The sequence below is a fragment of the Tasmannia lanceolata genome, unplaced genomic scaffold (assembly GCF_043159265.1).
Source record: "Tasmannia lanceolata isolate RefF3 unplaced genomic scaffold, GAP_Taslan_0.1 ptg000006l, whole genome shotgun sequence".
Taxonomy (NCBI): Eukaryota; Viridiplantae; Streptophyta; class Magnoliopsida; order Canellales; family Winteraceae; genus Tasmannia; species Tasmannia lanceolata.
In genome coordinates this window covers 12,115,502-12,134,244 of record NW_027518683.1, presented here as the reverse complement: position 1 = coordinate 12,134,244, position 18,743 = coordinate 12,115,502, and the positions used below count along the sequence as shown (strand labels likewise).

The window sequence follows — 18,743 nt, the reverse complement described above, 5'->3', positions numbered from 1 at the left end:
AATGTATTCAAATTTGGAGATTATCTTTCTTTGGAGGAAATTATTCATTTATTCAGAATGAACTCATCTTAACCAAGTATGATTGATTCGGTGTATAAACCATCCCATTCGAGTTGACTCAAATTGAGAGTAAACGAGTTGACTCACCGACAACTTTTCCTCACAGTCTCCTATTTTCCAACAAGAAAATTAATCTAAACCATTTAATTGATGGGTTATCTCTTTGGTTGCCTATGGAACCAAACCATGTTGAATCAACTTGGAACTCGGCTGAGTTGACTCAAATTTCCAGTAAATGAGTTGAATCACCAATCATTTGATTGTGGATTAAGGTTCCTTGTAGATTCAAGAGTTTATTTTATCAATTTCATCTACCGGGTTGAAGATGGTATTCTCTGCCTTTTCCGCACTCTTCCACTGCGTCATCAACACACTTTGAGTCAAGTTGAGTTCTATAGTTTTTGAACTATGAAACTGAAACCGGTGGTTATGCTTCCAAGAATCCAACTGATACCTTGGCTTTGGACTATTAACAAAAGTTATATGGCGGAGCGATAGAGGTGTGGAATCTGGGTTCATGAGCATGTGCATTCATCATACATTAGAAATAGTTCATACGATATTTTTTGTTGTATAGTATGTAGGCACGATAATTCCTATTATTTAAAGTGCACGAGAGTTTTTTTTTATTTTAAATACATAGGGAATAATAAAATGATTTTATCCCATCACTTATGATTTGGTACAAGATGTATGATCTTTACAAACATTTTATCTAACTAGAGTTTTTAATACGATCAGAGAGTCTGTCCTTAGATTAAATATCAAGGGCAACACCCTTGATATTTCACATCTAATTAAAGAGGAATGCGAAACTGAAGGGCGCCCTTGCAAAAATCAGCTAAAAGGACACCCTCATCGGACTATCTCACAAAGTTTACTGAATAATATATATAAATACACTTTGGTGAGATAGTCCAATTGGAGTGCCCTTGTAGATGTCTTTTTTTTTTTTTTTTTTGCAGGGGCGCTCTTCAATTTAGCATTCCTCCAAAGTAAATCATTAGTAAGAAAGATAATGACGTTTGGATGATGATGATAAAAGAACAGAGCTACCTGAATCTCGTAACAGTTGGATATGATGGACTGTAATTCACTAATATTAGCTAATTGATGAGGTACTATAACTAACTAAAATTAGCTAATTGATGAGGTTAATTTCCCTCTCTACACAAATACAAACTCTCTCATGTCACACATCTGCAAGGGGGCTTACACCCCACAATGGTAAAATCATACAGTATTATAATACTTTTTAAAAATACATTAAACTATATAAGGCATGTGGATGAGTCAAACAAAATAATTGGTCCTAATGAAAACAACCAATTTTCTTCATGAACTTAACAAAATAATTGGATCACCCCAACATGAAATAGATTGGCCTACAGGTCGGAATGTTAGAATCATCCTTTGGAGATGAAATTTGGGGCCCAACAAAATTTACGTTGAGATGATCCAAATGAATGGTTTGGATCTTTGAATGAGGTGGGACCCCATTATTATTTTTGAAGAATATAGGCGCGGAGATCATGTAAACTCTCTTTAATAATTCATGTTAGACAAGGAATCAAAATAAGATCGAGTTGCCTAATCGTAGTGGAGTGGGTCCCTCTTGTGACACGCCCATATGCTCTATTTTAGACTATAAACCATGGGCCTTTTGGCGTTTAAAATAAACAAATTAGTGTAATTTTGTAATTGTCCATTATCATAAAAGGAATGAGGCCCACAAACACTACAAAAAGGACCATATCCCCAACTTCGTTCAAACCAACCAAATCCCCTGCTTCAACCCAAAGAAGGAAAAAAAAAAAAAAGATCAGAATTTTCTCAGCCATGGCAAGATTACACAGATTCAGAGGAGTGAGACAGAGGCACTGGGGCTCCTGGGTCTCTGAAATCAGGCACCCATTACTGTAATTCTCTGCACCCACATCAGATAATTTGATTTTGATACTGATCATTTCCATATACTGCTTAATTTTGAGTTTCAATTTCCATGTCAAATTGTACTTAATTTTGACTAATTTTCATTTTTTTATGGTTTAGAAAGACAAGAATCTGGTTAGGAACATTTGAAACCGCGGAGGACGCAGCTAGAGCCTACGATGAAGCAGCGTGGTTGATGTGTGGGCCTAGAGCAAAAACCAATTTCCCATTTGATCCCAATATGTCGAATCCTTCGCGGGTTCTCTCCGCGAGCCTTATGGCTAGGTTGCAGGGATGTTGCATTGCTTCTCAGGAGGAACCAAAGTTGGCGAACAGTACAGTGGAGGCAGAAGAAGGGATGAAGCACATAGATGATGAGTATATTGAAGAGATGATTAAGGAACTTATCTATGATGGGTCAATAGAGATCTCTTGTTCTTCCTCTTCTCCTTCTCATCCTTCTTGTTCTTCTTCTTCCTCCTCGTCTTCTTGAGAGAGTTGTTGGAACCAGAAACTTTATAGTAACCACTCAAATAACTCTCGTTTTGAAAAATGATATTTGCACCAGTGTATTTCTTCTACTGGATGAGGAGAAAGCTAAGAGGGGAGAGAGATGTTAAGATTCATATATCTTTTATTTCATACACCATGCATTATATAGAATGCATGTCATTTCCAAGGTACATAACATAACACCTAACATATTCAATGCCAAAAATGCACTACAAAGAAAAACAATACAAGGGGATTTTCACGAATCTTATTTGCATGCCTTGATATCTTCGGATTTGCATGCGCCGAATTTTGAGCAACCGCCAAAGATCTACCAATCTCAAGATTTGTCAGCAAACATTAAAATACTGATTTAATTTTCAACAAGAGTCAGTGGGATGAGTTATGTACAGTAGAAAAAATGCAGAGGTCAGGTGTTTTTTGGAAACATTTGGAATGTTTGAACAGCGGACCTGCTAAGGGTAATCTACTACTATATAGCATAAGAGAAAATGAGAGAATTTTGTCCATTTAACACGTCAATGTGGATGATTTTACCATTTTTTGCCCTCGCCACATATCTGTACATACAATCTATGTGAGGGTAAAAAAGGTATGAATGTTCGGAATTATTTGCAAAATCTGTGGCATTAGCATCTCGCTGGTAATTTCAAATCCTGATTTGCTAGCCACCTTCTCCAAACGCTATGTCTCGCCCACCTTTGCAATTGTATGTATTCAGAGATTTGTCTTATTAGATGTGATGAAAAACTGCACGGAAATACTATTTCTTGAAAGGTTGCTAGCAATAATAGGTAACTAAAGAAACTACCAATAATAATCATTACGTAGTAAAGTTTAGGAGGAAAATGACGGACAATGGGTACCTGGATATGATAATTACTTACGGAAAAAACTATAAAGAAGATGTATCAAAATATGACAATTACGAAAAAACTATTTTTCCTTATTAATTTTTTGAGGATATTACGAATTCTGAACACTAGTAAAAATATATACAAATTCCGGACACCTTCAGACGAATAACAGATTATGGAAACCTTTATAGATTGGAGGGCTAAGATCACCCTATGGAAATGATTTTACGAGCACAACCTATTAATGTTGTGTTCCATCACATGGACGGTTTGGATCAACCTATGATGTGGTCCGTACAGTTCTTTGTCGGCCGGGTTTTTTTACTGGTATTGTAATATTGTAATATTTGGAGCATTTTGGCCTTTTGGTCAGCCTAGCCATACTTTTTTTTTAATGCGGGAATTTCGGTGTGTTTGAAACTTGGAACATGAAAGTGCTCAGGGTTGAACCTCGGACCTCCGGGTTGAGTAAGGGTATTCTTGTCAAGTAAATATTGTTATTAGGAGGATGATAGACTGTAGGGTGCCCTTGCCAAAAACAAGTTACAAGCCCTCCTATTAGTCCTTATCAAGTGCATTTATGGCTCCGTTAATTTTGTAGTTGTCAACGCCATTTCTATTTTTTTTTTGTGCCCTTCTAAATGCACTTTCTTGCAATGGGCTAATAAGGGCGCCCTTGTAACTGGCTTTTGCAAGGGCACCCTTCAGTCTATCGGTCCTCTTATCATTAATGTGATGTTTTATTGTTTTAATTGTGACACAATATGGCCATTCTCCAGGATAACTCGTTGGGGTTTATTTTATCCTAGATAAACTTGCTATCCTTCATTCATATCGACTTCGGTTCTTCGCAGAAACATTATCAGAACAAAAATGGTAAACAATGGACATGATAATTTCAAGATAAAATTATCTCATATTACACCATCAGCTTCATATTAGAGACTTTTATTTTTTATTTTTTGTAAAAAATGTTCTAAGAAAGGATTTGACACAGAGGCATATTTGACTCTCTAGATGTGATATGTGGAGCCCAAAAGAGCGTCGATCCATTCAAATGCAAACCGTGCCATCGACTCGTTGATTATTCTAGTATATTTGAAAAGAGAGAACATTTCCTACACACTTGTGTAGGTAAGTTACCTACACACTAGCTTAAAATACAGTGGGGGCCCACATTGTTTGGGTGATCCAAACCATTCATTTGAATGGTCCTCGCATAGATAGGGCGTCCACAAAAAATTAGATCCATAGGATTATCCCAACCATTCAAACTATGGAGGCAAAAAATGGACTAATTTGTGAAGGTTTATACACGTCCATTTTACCTCCACAAATCTTAGGGTTGGGATGATCCTATGGATCTGATTTTTTGTGGACACCCTATCTCTGTGAGGACCATTCAAATGAATGCTTTGGATCACCCAAACAATGTGGGCCGCTACTGTATTTTAAGCTAGTGTGTAGGTAACTTACCTACACAAGTGTGTAGGAAATGTTATCTCATTTGATTTGAAAATTAGTTTATCATAGTTATGGAAAATAGTCTTAGAAACTCAACATATTTTAATCTGGTTAAGGGTTGTAGTTATCAAGCATGGGGTCTTCAGAAAACAGGAGCCAAATAGAGGGTACACACATGACTTCACATGACTAGGAATGGAGGGATATGAAGCCATAATAAAAAAATTATAAAAAATATTAGCCAATGTCCCTTTTAATTTTATTTTCCAAGGGAAAGCTGCAATTCTAGAATGATACACAATTCATCTGTTTGTTGGTGATTGAAGCCCCATCTGCTTGGATTTAACTCCTTAAAAAGTAGTCAAAAGTCTCAAACTCAATGATGAAAGAAATCAAATTGCCAAGGTAAAATTAGGGACATAATGATATTTTGTAGCACCCGTTGCTTGCACTATGTAAAGTAGCTGCCAAAGTGGAGTAACATGAAACTCCAATTTACTTAGTTACTATGCTTTTTTGTCATTTTGAAATTGAATGCAATCTTTTGTTCTTCATAGGAACTGGTATAGTAAAAGAGTAAAAAGAATGATTAGTTCCTTTTTCTCTTTTCATTTTCGTTGAGCACCTAATATAGAGGGTTTAATAATTTTGTTTAGCACCAAAGAAACTTTATCTAATCAGCATCATGATCACAAGCTACCAGTGTTTGATTGGTCTTGCCAATATGGATTGACCCGTACTGGTCGTTAATCACTTATAAACACGTGGGATAATCTATAGGGGAGTGAGCTTTCTCTCTCCTCTGGGTTAGAGAGAGAAAGAGAAGAGAAAGACACATGGAGAGTCGATTTATCACTGCCCTAATCTATATTATATATAAAGCGATCCCCATCTACTTTTGAGGATGACAAATGAAATAGAAATATCTAAGTTTTTATCTTGATAAATGGATCCTAAGAACACCCTACTCCAATGCATCTCTGTATACTTGAACATTTTATTCAAGGTTCCGTTTGCTTGCCTAGATAGTATTTTCTTGAAAAAGAAAGGTAAAATGACATCGTTTCCCCTTCCCAATGGCATTTGTTTGCCATGACTTTTCATTCTAATTTCTTTGTCTATGGGGAATTTTTCAAATAATAGCCTTTTGAATCCCCCCCCCCCCCAAAACTAAGAGGGAAAGGAAAAAGTAAACGTGATTGCTCTTCTCTCCCTTTCTCTACCTTTTTTTTGTAATCTAATATTGGTCTGTGCATAACGCACGTGACTATATCTTAGAGGCACACTCGCTAGTTATTAGTTCCTCAATTGGTGAGCGTGAATATTGTCTTAAAGTTTCTTTAGCTGAACCACTATTTAACATTTATACTCCAACCATTGTCTATCGCATCTACTTACCAAAGGTAAGCCGCTTATCCTACAAAGTCTCCTCCTAATGTCGTTTCAAACAAGAGAAAAGTGTTCATGTGCAGCTGCTTCATAAACTCATGTGTCCCACATTTTCAAAGTATTCATTTGGAAGGCCATTCCATGGATAGGGTATGTACAAAAAATGAGCCATTTAGGGTCATCATAAACCTGCCATTTGTGGAGGGAATAAATGGTCAGAAACAGTGTCTGTCCATTTCCCCCTCCACCTTTGATTGGGTTAGGATAATCCTATAAGGCTGATTCTTGGTACACACCCTATCCATGGAATGACTAAATGCTTTGGATCACCCCAAAAAATATGAGCCACATGAGTTTTTGAAACAGCTGCTCAGATAAAGCTGTATTTGAGCATCAGCGCAAAAACACTATTCTCTTCAAACAAATAGGGATGGCAAGCAATTTTAAAATGGGTTCTTAGATTTTCTGCTTATAATAATCAGATAAGGGGATTTGCTAGGGACCATCTTAGAAGGCATTTCACGGCCCGGCTGTTGCATGGGAGAGCAGGCACCTCAGATGAATTAAATAAATAAGACAAATTGTTGAAGAGTGAGCCTATGTGCTGGCCTGTGAAATTTGAAATGCCTTTTGCAATGGTCCCTCGCAAATGAGTGCAAATTAGGGGTACAACTGGGGTCCGGTCGAAGCCAACCTGGAGCGAACCTGAAACCGACCCTACTCTCACCCTGATGCAGTCTAACCCAAGCCAACCTGAAAAATTAATATCTCAGCCCGAATCCGACCCGATATCCAATTTGGGTCGGGTTGACCCGGTTATGGTGATATCATTCGACTCTAGGTTTTTATATTCTAAAAAAACAACAAAATGGTAATTTTTTTTTAAATATCGGGTTTTGATCCGGGTCGAGACAACCCGATACCTTAATCCGAACCCGAACCCGACTGCGGTTCAACTTCCTCAACCCAAACCCAACCCCGACCCAACTCAAACACAACTCAACCTGTGATTTTCACACCATAGGGCAATCTTCGTGAATTTTCAGAGGGGCAGCGTTCAAGGAGAAAAAGGAGACGAATAAATGATTATTAGGAGTTACTATTTGTCCCTCCCGAAAATCCGATTAACGAGTAGATCGGATTATCCGCCCTAATTTTCCCTCTTCATCCTCCTTGCACCTTGTTCTCATGTCTCTTCCTCTGCACGTATTAGGTTCTCGCATTCACTGATCGAGACAATCTCATCTTTCTCTCCGTGGAAAGGTTTCCGTACGATTAGGGTTTTCACCTTCTTCGAATTGAAGCAGATCAAAGATGGCGACAGCGTCAGGTAAATTTCCTTTCTTCTATTTTTTTTTGTGCTTGAATATGGTGTTTGATTCGTTTCTCATATGCTTTAAAGTTCAACCTCGAAAACAAATGTTTTATGTAGGTCTCTTTCTTTTTAATTTTGATTTTTTGCATATTGAATTGTGTTTGACAATTAGGTTAAGGTTTATTTGGTTCAGATAAATGTTAGATAATGGTAGGTTGGAATTCTCTGGATGTTCAGGTCATCTCTCTCTCTCGCTCATGTTTTGTTTGTGAAAATGCAGAGACACGTTTGCTTTCGCTCTCTCAAGCTCATTTCACAAAACCTAGAAACCTCAGAATCGTAACCCTAACCCTAGGTTAATCCCAATCTCGCTATTTACTTCTCAGAAATCCCTAGCTCATGCCAACAAATGGAATTTCCAGTTCTACGTTCTCCCTACGATCCACATTGATGCGGCCCTTAGCTGTTGTTTCCTTTTCAATCGCCTGTGAATGGAAGGCCCATTAGCTGACCTTCTCTAAAACTCTCTCTCTCTCTTGTTTTTTTTTTTTGTGGAACAATGTCTCGTTAACGATTCTCAGCATGGAAACTGATAGGTGGATTCTGCAGAAATCTGAGGTTCCAGATTTTTCTGTTTTTCTTTCGAAATCTCCTTATTTTTAGGTTAATATGGGTGATACCATATGTGATTTTGGTTTTTGTTCTTGTGTATTTTTAGGTTTAAGACTTCGATTAGTTGTGCTTCAAAATATTAATATCACTGGTATCGATTTTTTTCTCCTTTAATTTTTTTTTTCTTTGTTTTTTAAAATTTTTTGCGATTTTTTTTTATCAAGCTAACCACGCTGAAAGCTTCCACTATTTCAAAAATCGGTTGAACTTTGTTGCAATGCATGCTCCTACAAAAATAAAAATGTTCCTTTTGCTGTTTGAATATCCGAATAGCCTCATCTTTGTGTGGTTTTCATGCCTGGATTTCAGTTCTTTCTCTCATTTTGGGTTTGGTTTCTGCTCTTTTGGATGGTTTCCTCTTCTGCTTTCCAAAGTAATAGTCGCGTGGTTCTTGTGATCTTCCTCAAGAGCATGCTTATCTCATAGTGACTTTAGATGTGATAATGTTTTGATAATTTGATTTCATTCCAATGGTTCTGTATGAACAGAAGTCAATAATCTACCTGTTGGGTTTTATGTTATGCTTCTGTTTTAAAGACTAATCTGAATTTTATGATTTTCTATGTATAAAGTCCAAATGTTATGCAAACTTGTGCTTTCATGTTTTTGAGTTTCCTTGATCATGACATATCAAAGATTTTGTACCAGGCTTCTTGTATGCATCTATGCATTGTGCATTTGCATTACATCCAAATGCATATTCAAATTTTTTTTTAGTTCTTTTCCAAGAAATTTTTTACCCAACATGCAAACAAACCATTTATCAGTCTTCCAAAGAAAGACATGAGATCCAGTGCTAACAAAGAAGTTGTTGGCTACTTGGCTTTATATAGTGAAAAAGGGTGCTTACTGTCATGAGACATTCGTTTGTAACTTTAAAACAGGTTCCACACATGTTGTGCAAATGAAAATGACTGCTTTCCTCACATTCATGGTTTCTTTGAGTCATGCAAAATATTTGCTTTCAGCTCTTTCTATCATCAGCCTCCTACATCACTTTTTTAATCATTTTTAAGTGAGTGGTCGCTCACGAATTCACTTTTTTTAATTCATTCTTGATATAAAACCATAAAAACAGGGTAAATTGCATTGATAAGTCGATTTTAACCATTCTTGATTGAAATCCTTTTTTTTTTTTTTGGGTTTCAGCCAAACATAAAAAAAACAGAAATTTGATTATTGGATGTGAGTTTACCGAACACGATTCTGTTGCTAGGAGCACTCAACGAAATGCATTCTGATTCTTGATTCTAGAATGGAAATCAAGGGTGTGTTTGACAACGTTCCAAAAAACAATTTTTGTATTTTTTCCGATTTTGGAAACAAAAAAACATAAAATGCGCGTTTGGCACGTTACAGCAGAATCGTTCTTCTGCTTCTTTTTTTTCCGATCTGGAATTGAAAAAAATGAAACATATTTTTTACGTTTCAAGGACGGAACAGAAATGCGGGATCGTTTTGTCGTGGCTTTCTTCTGAATAGAGCCCGATCTTTGTTTTCAACCTATGTCATGTTATCTTCTCCAAAGGGCCATCCAGCTGCAGTTTAAGCCTACTCGAGCACGATTGCCGATCTCCATTGAAGCCGACCACGAAAGCCTGCCGCAATTGAAGACGATCTCAATCTACTGTCCCTATCTTCATAGAGATCCAGGTGCCTCCCTCCCTCTCTCTCCATCTATTGCTCTCCATCCCCCTCTCACTCGTTTTCTGAATCCTGCAAGAAGCCCTATTTTTTCTTCAAAACTCCTTTTCTATTTGTTTGGGCGCTGATAAATTCGCCCCAATTAGCCGGATTAATAATGAACTTGATGGTAGGGGTCATGGAGGATACAGGGGAATCACATGGGTTGAGTCATGGAGGATGCAGGGAATCACATGGATTTTCTGCATTTGGCCGGTTAATGGATTTTCTAGTTGGAAAAAGCAGAGCTAGACGTAGATTTTTTATACTTCGCTGGAGAATTGATGATGAGGTTTTTCCCACGGTCAGTAGGGTTTCTATGGCTGCCTGGACATGCAAAGCTAGATGTAGGTTTGGATGTTTTATTTTTTGCAGAAAATGCAGTACTAGGGGATTTTGTTTTCTTTGCAGGAAATTAAAAGGCTAAATGTGGGTTTCGTACACTTTGATGGGAAAAAATGGTGCTAGATGTGTGGTTAGCAGGAAAAAGCAAAGGTTGATATGGGTTCACGGATGACTCTAAACATGTTTGAATTATGAAAGATCATAGGAGCTTTGGGAGTTCCACAAAATCATAGATAATATATCCCAATGAAACTGTAGGTGAGAGGCCTCTATAGGTATATCAGAGTCTCCCCCGAGTGTCCTTAAGCATTCATACAATGAAATTTTGCACCCAGCTGATTGAAAAGTAAACAATGATACTGATTTATGCATGTGTTATAGGTTTGTTTATTACTTATAGTAAATATTCAATTCTATAAGTCAAATGCGGTTCAAAAACTAAAAAAATATTTTTTTTTTGTCTTGAAATTCATACAATGAAATTTTTCGCATTCGTCATGAAATTTTTCTAAAGGATTCATTTAGCCGAACCCCTACTAGTTTGGGACAAAGGCTTTGTTGAGTTGAGTTGAGTTGAGATTTACCAAACGTGATTCTGATTTTTAAAAATCAGAATAAAAAACAAAATCAAGAATCAGGATGAAAATCAAGAAATTGAATCAGAATCGTTGCCAAACACGCCCCAAGAGAATGGTTGTCGAACGCAACCTAGGGTTCCGTTTTGGCTTTGAGAGCTCCGACATACAATTGTCAGTTGTGTCTCTCTCATTTTTCTTGGGCTCAAGTGATTAGGGTTTGTATTCATGAATTGACTTTTGTAGCGTCTGGAAGACAAGGCGAACCATGCCATTAGCCAAGCATTATTTCCTTTTTTTTTTCATTATTAGAAAATATAGTCCATCACCTAGAGGAGCTGTGGTGGAGTTTCACTGTTAAAGGGTTATGATTTTTTTTATCCCATTACTAATTCGAATTTTCAATACTTCTTTGGTTCTAGTCATCCTTCTTGATTAAGTAAGCAACTTGGATTTATGAATGATTATTTTAAGGTCTTGATTCTATTTCCAGGCATAGCTATGGTCTTTCACCATTAAGAAGAATCAAGCCATGGTGCCGAGACAAAGATGATGAAAGGGAAATGTAGGATATGGTGGCCAAAGCATCTATTGTCTCGTGAACCCAATTCCACCCTCCTCCTGTTTGGCTGGTGTATCCGACCCTCTCATGCTTCCGTCGACATAGTTGTGGCTATCGCAGCTCCTTTGGACCATATCAGCCTTCCCCTCTTTCAATCTGATCTTCAGGTAAAAACCCATTTCTGTTTTTCCATTTCTTTCCAGCATTTAGCTTGCACACAATTGTTATTATTTGTGGATTCATTCCTTTCAGTGGGAACCATCACAAACTGCATGATTTTGAAGTTTATATAATGGGGTTTGCTCATGTCAGTTTGTCCTATTTGATATACTTCAATTTATTAACATAATAGACAACTGATATGGGTTTCATTGCTCAATTTTAAAGCTGACAATACCACCCACAAGATATAATTTGATACATTCATGGTGTTTGTATTTGCTAAAGTATGCAGGCAGGCAGGAATCCTCAATATCTGATTAACAGGTTGCTGAGTCTGAGGTGCATGGTGTGCTTTTATGAACTTTGCCATGTAGGATGGAGAAAGAACGGCTTAAGCCCAGGGATTTGTTTCTTCAAGTACACTATTAATTATGTAGAACTTCTTATATGTCAGTTTATAATTTACGGTGATTAAACATAGGCAATTTAGAATGTATATTCTTTTACTCATTACGTTAGAAAATCATCCGGAAGAAACTTGAAAATTTTAGCATCTACTTTTTCATCATTGAATTTACACTGGTATAATTGGGAGTTAGATGGTAGTGGTGGTTATAGGTGTAGGCTCGAGCGTCTGGCTGTCTCTTTATCAAGCCAAAGATAAGTCTAAATTAGATATAGTGTTTAGTGTAGGGTTTGGGGGATGAGCTTGATTGTTATGCCTCTCGCATTGGTGTTGGTGCTATCCTAAGCCAAAATTTGACCATGGATTATTTTAGTGAGAAATTAAGCAGTCTTACACTTAATTATTCCACTTATGATTCGGAGTTGTATGCCGTTGTTAAAGCTTTGAATTTTTGGAGGCACTACTTGATACATAGGGAGTTTGCTCTCTATTCAGACAATAATGCTCTGAAATATTTGAATGGCCAGCATATGTTAAACCCAATATATGCAAAATGAGTTAACTATTTGCAACTTTTCTCTCATGCAGAAGTCTAGTAATCAAAATAAGTTGGTTGGTGCCTTACATCATAGACATGTTTTAGTGAGCTCAATGACCTTTGATGTATTTAGGTTTGATTTACTTAAAAATCAAACTATGAAAGATGAGTATTTTAACAAGATAGTATTTGAACTTGAAATTAGAAATAACAAGATAGTATTCCATTGAAACTGATTTTTTTATTTTCCATGGCTACTGTTGATGTATATGTACGATTGAGGTTTATTTTTTGGCACTGAGATTCAATTGAAGTTGTGGGGTAGTAGCTGTTTTGATTGTTATGGTGGTTTTCAGAGTTGTACAGTCTTACTTTGTCTCATTGTTTATGTTTTCTCTTGGTAATAAAAATGTGCATTTTCAGTTTTTTGTATGGAAAATAAAAATAAAAAATCAAATGCAATGGAAAAACAAATGATGACCATTTCAAAAGAAATTCCCTAAACGGAGGGAAAGAATGAAAATACAAACCCTAATCGGTTTGAAGAAAATCTGGGATTGTAAAATCTGAGTTTCCTAATCTTTGTAAAAATGGAAAAAAATACAAAACCCTAAATCAACTAAGAAGAGGAAACCCTGGTTTTTTATTTTAAGAAAATCTGGGTTTAAATACCAACCCAAATCTTAAACAAAAAAGGAAAAAATACCAACCCTAACCCATATTTACAGAAAATCCTCTGATCTTAAACAAAAAAGGAAAAGAGACACAAAATACAAAATACCTGGGTAAATGCTTAAAGAGGACGGCGCGTAGACGAGGCGTTCCGTGGAAGATGGAGAGTTGCAGTCGTGGTGACGAGGATGGAAGATTTGCAGACGATGGGAGATTTGCAGATGAGCTTTTGTTTTGAAGAGGAAGAGAAAAACCCTAGCTTTCATGCGTTTTGGAAAAAAAAAACAGTCGTTTTGAGTTTTCTAGGAATGTTGATAACTCATATCTGTTGTAAGGGGACCCACAAGAAGCAAACGAATGGGAGGCTTTCTATATAGACGAGCTCAGTTAAGCTAACTGCGCTATAGCTCAGGAACGCTTCTCTCATATGTGTGTGTGTGGGCGCGCGCATGTCCGCGTGATTGAGTTTAGTTTTGATACAATTTTTTTTTTTTTGCATCTTTTGGAATAAGGAGTTACGGATCTGCTGCCTATTTCTTGTTCATGGATTTTCTTGGAGAAGATAACTACAAGATTATGAATATTCTGTTGCAATTTCTGAAGTATTTTGTGAGTTGATCTATGATTGTAATCTAGATTAGATCTATTTTCTGCTGTAATTTTCATTCGTTTGGATTACTTATCAATTGAAGGCTACTTGCTAAAATTTTATGTTGCAATTTAACTTCTTATTTGATTATAGATTTGAAGTATCTTTTTGATATCTATAACCAAGAGCTACCCATTGATTTTTGTATTTAATTTCTGTTATAAGTTGCATCACAGTCCCTGTGATATTTTGGGTTCAAAGGAAAGTAAAGAACATTGTGAGATAGGATATCAATGCAATACATTTCCCATGATGACTAACAAAGAGTGTAGACTGAAAAAAAATAAAAGAGGGTTTTTTTTTTGTGTGTTTGTTGGGGGGGGGGGGCACAAAAGAATTAGCCAATTTGTCTTTGTCGGTTGACTACGAGAAGATGGACCCATCTAGTGAGGAGGAGCATAGCTCAGAAATTGAGGATCTTGTGCTCAAGTTTTGCTTACTCGGATATTTGACTTTGCCCAACTGGAATGTGTCTGGGAGTTCCTCATGAGGTTGTGTTCTACCTTTTCTACTTCTTGCAGGCTTATGATTGGGCACTTGAAGTTTCAGTTTTTGATGATTTTGTTTTTGCCAACCAGTTTAAGGACCTGTGGTAGTAAATAAGAATTGAAAATGTAAAGCTTATCAGTAGCTCTTTGCAGTAATGACTTTGTTTATGTGGTTTTCAGGGAATCCTTCATTACACACATGGAAAAATGCCTATTTTCCTACAGGACCACTCGACATTTTCCATTCTGGGACACTGTGCAGCTGATTGCAGCTGTGAAAGTTGGAAGATGGACAGCCAAAGCAATGGTCTTGTGTCTGAAACCTTAAATCAGAGGTTACCAAGTATTGGAATCGAAGAAGTTGCATCCACAAAGGCCACCTATTATGGTGGCATAAACCCACAACACGGTCAAAAATTATTTGGGGGAGCAGCATCTGCCAAAAATTGCAGAAAATGCAACTGCAGTTGTCTCAAACTAGATGGATTTTTAGAAGCCGATGGCCAGTCTTCCATTAGAACTGGCAACTGGATCCATCTAATCCCTGAATCCCCAGGATTTGTTAGTAAAGAGATCAGATGGCTTCCTAGGTTGAATCACATGCATTGCGATGGGTGGCAATTTTCTATCTTTGATGTTCACGTATGTAAGTCAGAAAAATCTTGGGTGCTGTTTCTCATCGGAATGCTATTTTTCAACTCTGTTTAAACTCCTCCTTTATCTGAATGATTTCAGGTGATAATTTATGAACAACCAACTTTTGGCGTACATCATTTCTCTTTTATTTCTTGGAATTCTTCCCAGCAAGTGGAGACTCCCTTCAAGAGACCTAAATGGATTGACGAACTACACCAAAAGCAGCCACTTTCTGACTTGGTAACGTAGTATTTCTGTTTTCCTGAAATGATATTCTCCATTGTACATCTAGTTTATTGCTCCCATACTTCTGAGCCCTTTGTAGTTATTTTCTTAGTTTCAAATCTTAATACAGGATACAGTCTTCTTGGCACTTAACAGTGCTACCGCAGCTAAGATATTTTTTGAGAAGCATACGGTCCCCAAAAGTTCATATCAGTTCCGTGCTATTTCTATGTAATATTTTTTTTTCTTGCAAGCTCTTGACACTACCAACACATCTTTAGTTTCCTTTTTTCTTACATGATCAATAGCCTATTCTGATTTCAGGCTATCAGCTATGATATGGCACGCGTTAGCGATGTTTGTGGCTTCATTTTTCACTCTCTTCTATATCATTCTCCAGTTCTGTTATAGGCTTCTGAGTTATGGATCAGAATCATTTGTTTACATGATGTTAACAAAGATATTCATCCACACATGGAAGAACGTGCGTATCCGTATTTGTCAGATTCTGTATTGGCCGATCTTCCTTAAAAGTAGTAGTTTCAGGTAATTCAACAACCTATGCACAGTAATTTATTGTGTTCTCATTAGTTTTTGGATAGGATACTTGAAACTTTTATTTGTGCTTTGTGATATAACCTGACTTGTAGGTCTGAATCAAGTGTAGAATATGCACACAAAGCTGCATTAGCCAAGCATTCCATCTGGTCAAGTATTGTTGTTGATGTTCTTCTGGGCAATATCGTTGGTTTGACATTGTTAGTTCATGCAGAAGTTGTATGCTTATGGGTTTTGCACCTAGCCGGTGATATTACAAACAGTTTATTGCGGTCAGGTTGTGTGTGGCTGATGGGTGTCCCAGCAGGTTTTAAACTGAATACCGAGCTAGCAGAAATTCTTGGCATGATGTCACTTAATGCAATTCAAATTTGGTCTACCCTCTGGTTCTTTATGGGTTCTCTCTTCCAGTATTTCATTGAAGGGCTTGCTTTATCTGGCATCATTTTGGGGGTGACTATCCCCGCTGCTTTGTGCATTGATTTGCTCAAACTTGGAACATTACATCTGTCAGCTCTTCATTGGTTGATTTCACTTCTGTATTCACTACAAATCCAGGCTTTGGCATCTCTATGGCGCCTTTTCAGGTCATTGTTTCTTTCCTCCTCTTGGTTAGGGATAATGCTCCATAATTATTTTTCATTGAAATTTGAAATTTTGAAGATTATGTGCAAGCACCCGTGCTTGTCCACTAAACAATTCTACCTGCTTATCTTTAACTTATCAATTTATGAAGTTATGTAAGTTAAAGTTCCTATCAACTTCAGGGTTCAATCAAACCAGCACAAACGCACCGGATCCCATCAGAACTCCGAAGTGTTGCGTGTGCTTGGGCGAGAGCGAGAGCGAGAGTAGTACTAGGATGGATGACCTCGTGGGAAGTCGTAATGTTGGACCCTCTACATTTTTAGCATTCTAAAAAAAGAAGCTCTTATCAACTTTTCATGAAATATTAGAAAAGAAGACTGTGATTCAGTTATGAACTTCTTTTTCTACCTCATAGGGTACTTCTTTTCTTCTTTGGCTACTACAACAACTGAATCATGCTACGTGTAACAGATCCAAACTTCTTTGGAACTAATGAAAAATCCTTGTTTCTTTTAGCAAAAATTTCAGTTTTCATTATCTTGCAATATTTCCATATTTCCCTTCAAAATCTCTGTATTTATTTTTATACAAAATCATTGCTATGTTGTCCACTTCCACTCCCTATAAAATCAAGGAGTTGCTGCTTTCCACCAGTAAATATTACCATTTTAGGTACTGAATGATTAGACCATTTCTCAGTAATTAATTCCCTTTGCATGGAAAAATTAGAAGTTTTTAGTGTCAATATCCTCATTATATGATGGTTTATTCACTTCAATGGACTGACATTACTGCTGAAATACTGACAGAGGTCGAAAGTGGAATCCTCTTCGGCAGAGACTTGATAGTTATGATTATTCTGTGGGACAACATGTTGTGGGGTCACTTCTCTTTACGCCCCTCCTACTTCTGCTACCAACAACTTCAGTGTTTTACATTTTCTTCACCATTATGAATGCTACCATCAGGTGCGTCTGTATTATAATCGAGATCACTATTTCGATCCTTCATGCTACTCCTTATGCTGAAATTTTCCTCCGGATGGTGAGACCGAGAAGATTTCCCTCTGGCATATGGTTCAAAATTATATCAGGTCAAAGTAGCAACATGCCTGCATATGCGGAGCATGGGATTTTGAATGAGAGATATTCACAATCCAATTCACAGGAGAGGAGGAAGACAGATCATAAAAATAATGAAGGGCCAGGAACTGTAGTTTCTATTCTATGCAGCAACTTTGCAAGTATAGGTAAGTGAGTCTGAAGTTCTTCATAGAAATGTCTGTGTCTCTTTTGGAATTAATAAGAAAAGCCAAAGTTATTTTGGTTAATCACCACTTTTTCGAAAACTAGGCATGATTATAAATTTACACAAGACACCACATGTTGGATACTTGCAGATATTTTAATTATGACATACAACTAGTTTTAATTTACATGTTTCCTTGTCCTCTATGGAAATAATTACAGTAAATGAACTTCATGAAATTGAGGCTTTGGTAGCAGAATACCTCCATTGTATCCATAAATTTATTCTTCCTAGTTTGACGGATTAGCTTTCTGTATAGTATCCCATTTTAAAAAAAAAGCTTTCTGTATAGTATACCCTGAAATTTTCTTCTGAACTAATGCAGGCCAAATTGTCTTACCTCACTATAAGAAAGTGTTTCATGAAGTGTCTCTAACGTCCGGAGCAACATCGGCTTATGGAGTTCTCAGCGGCAGGAGGTGGTTTTAAGTGGTTTCAACTGTTTACTTATCTTCTAGACTTTAAGCTCACTTATTCTTTTCACATTCAATTGACTGTAAATTTAATGTTTTCTTCTCTTACAGTATTCCATCTTCTTTGCAAACTGGTCTTCCTTCGACGCTCCCATGGTTTTATATTAGCTTTAGAGAGTATTGGCGGCTCTGCCACAATTCGGTGCTTGCATGCAGATAAAGAAAGTGATGGATTCTCCACATCAACTGCACGTCAGTCCTTCTAACCAAACGGCGATGCCATCTTTTCTCCAGCCTCTTGATTCACATTCTTTTATATTAATCTTCTCAGGTAAATTTCAAATCATCATCATACATTAGGGATCGCTCAAGCAATTTTTGTAACAATGTGAAGGTTTTCTAGCAGTTTCTGACCTTTTTTGGGAGGTATGTTAAGTTCCATTGTAGCCTTTTGGAAATTATTTTGTAGTTTCAACTCTTGCTTTTCGGATGAGCTAATGCTAACCCCTGGCTTGAGTTTTCGCAAGCTTGGTATTCACTGATTTAGAGATGTAAAGTGGAATCACTCTTCTGGTTGGTGAGTTATTTAGCTGCTAGGAAATGGGAAAACCACCCTGTAAATAATTCGAGTAACACGGCGCTTTTTTGCCACAACAATTAGCCTATAGGTTCAATTCCGGTAATTGTTTTATCAACAAGTTGTTGCGGAATAATGTTTTTAACAGTGCATCCT

At 37.0% G+C, this 18,743-nt stretch overlaps 2 protein-coding genes across 7 annotated transcripts; both read left to right on the top strand.

Moving 5' to 3' along the window:
* The first annotated feature begins 1,825 nt into the window (after positions 1-1,825).
* LOC143878383 (ethylene-responsive transcription factor ERF003-like) lies at positions 1,826-2,661 on the top strand. The gene is made up of 2 exons (XM_077380677.1): positions 1,826-1,979; positions 2,113-2,661. Exons 1-2 carry the CDS (start codon positions 1,900-1,902, stop codon positions 2,483-2,485), a joined length of 453 nt encoding a protein of 150 aa, XP_077236792.1. The 5' UTR covers positions 1,826-1,899; the 3' UTR covers positions 2,486-2,661.
* Positions 2,662-7,210: 4,549 nt separating this feature from the next.
* LOC143879713 (N-acetylglucosaminyl transferase component family protein / Gpi1 family protein) lies at positions 7,211-18,552 on the top strand. Of its 6 annotated transcripts, none has more exons than XR_013251363.1 (11): positions 7,211-7,545; positions 11,299-11,534; positions 14,463-14,924; positions 15,018-15,158; positions 15,274-15,374; positions 15,468-15,689; positions 15,794-16,288; positions 17,099-17,257; positions 17,457-17,538; positions 17,923-18,016; positions 18,122-18,166. XR_013251363.1 is itself a non-coding variant. In XM_077382232.1 (11 exons), exons 2-11 carry the CDS (start codon positions 11,355-11,357, stop codon positions 18,228-18,230), a joined length of 2,154 nt encoding a protein of 717 aa, XP_077238347.1. In that variant the 5' UTR covers positions 7,212-7,545; positions 11,299-11,354; the 3' UTR covers positions 18,231-18,552. The 6 variants fall into 6 exon arrangements, 5 of the variants coding, with proteins under 5 accessions (XP_077238347.1, XP_077238346.1, XP_077238345.1 ...); XM_077382232.1 differs by having other exon boundaries at positions 7,212-7,545; positions 17,348-17,538; positions 18,122-18,552; XM_077382231.1 differs by adding an exon at positions 9,646-9,855 and having other exon boundaries at positions 7,212-7,545; positions 17,099-17,538; positions 18,122-18,552.
* The last annotated feature ends 191 nt before the right edge of the window (positions 18,553-18,743 follow it).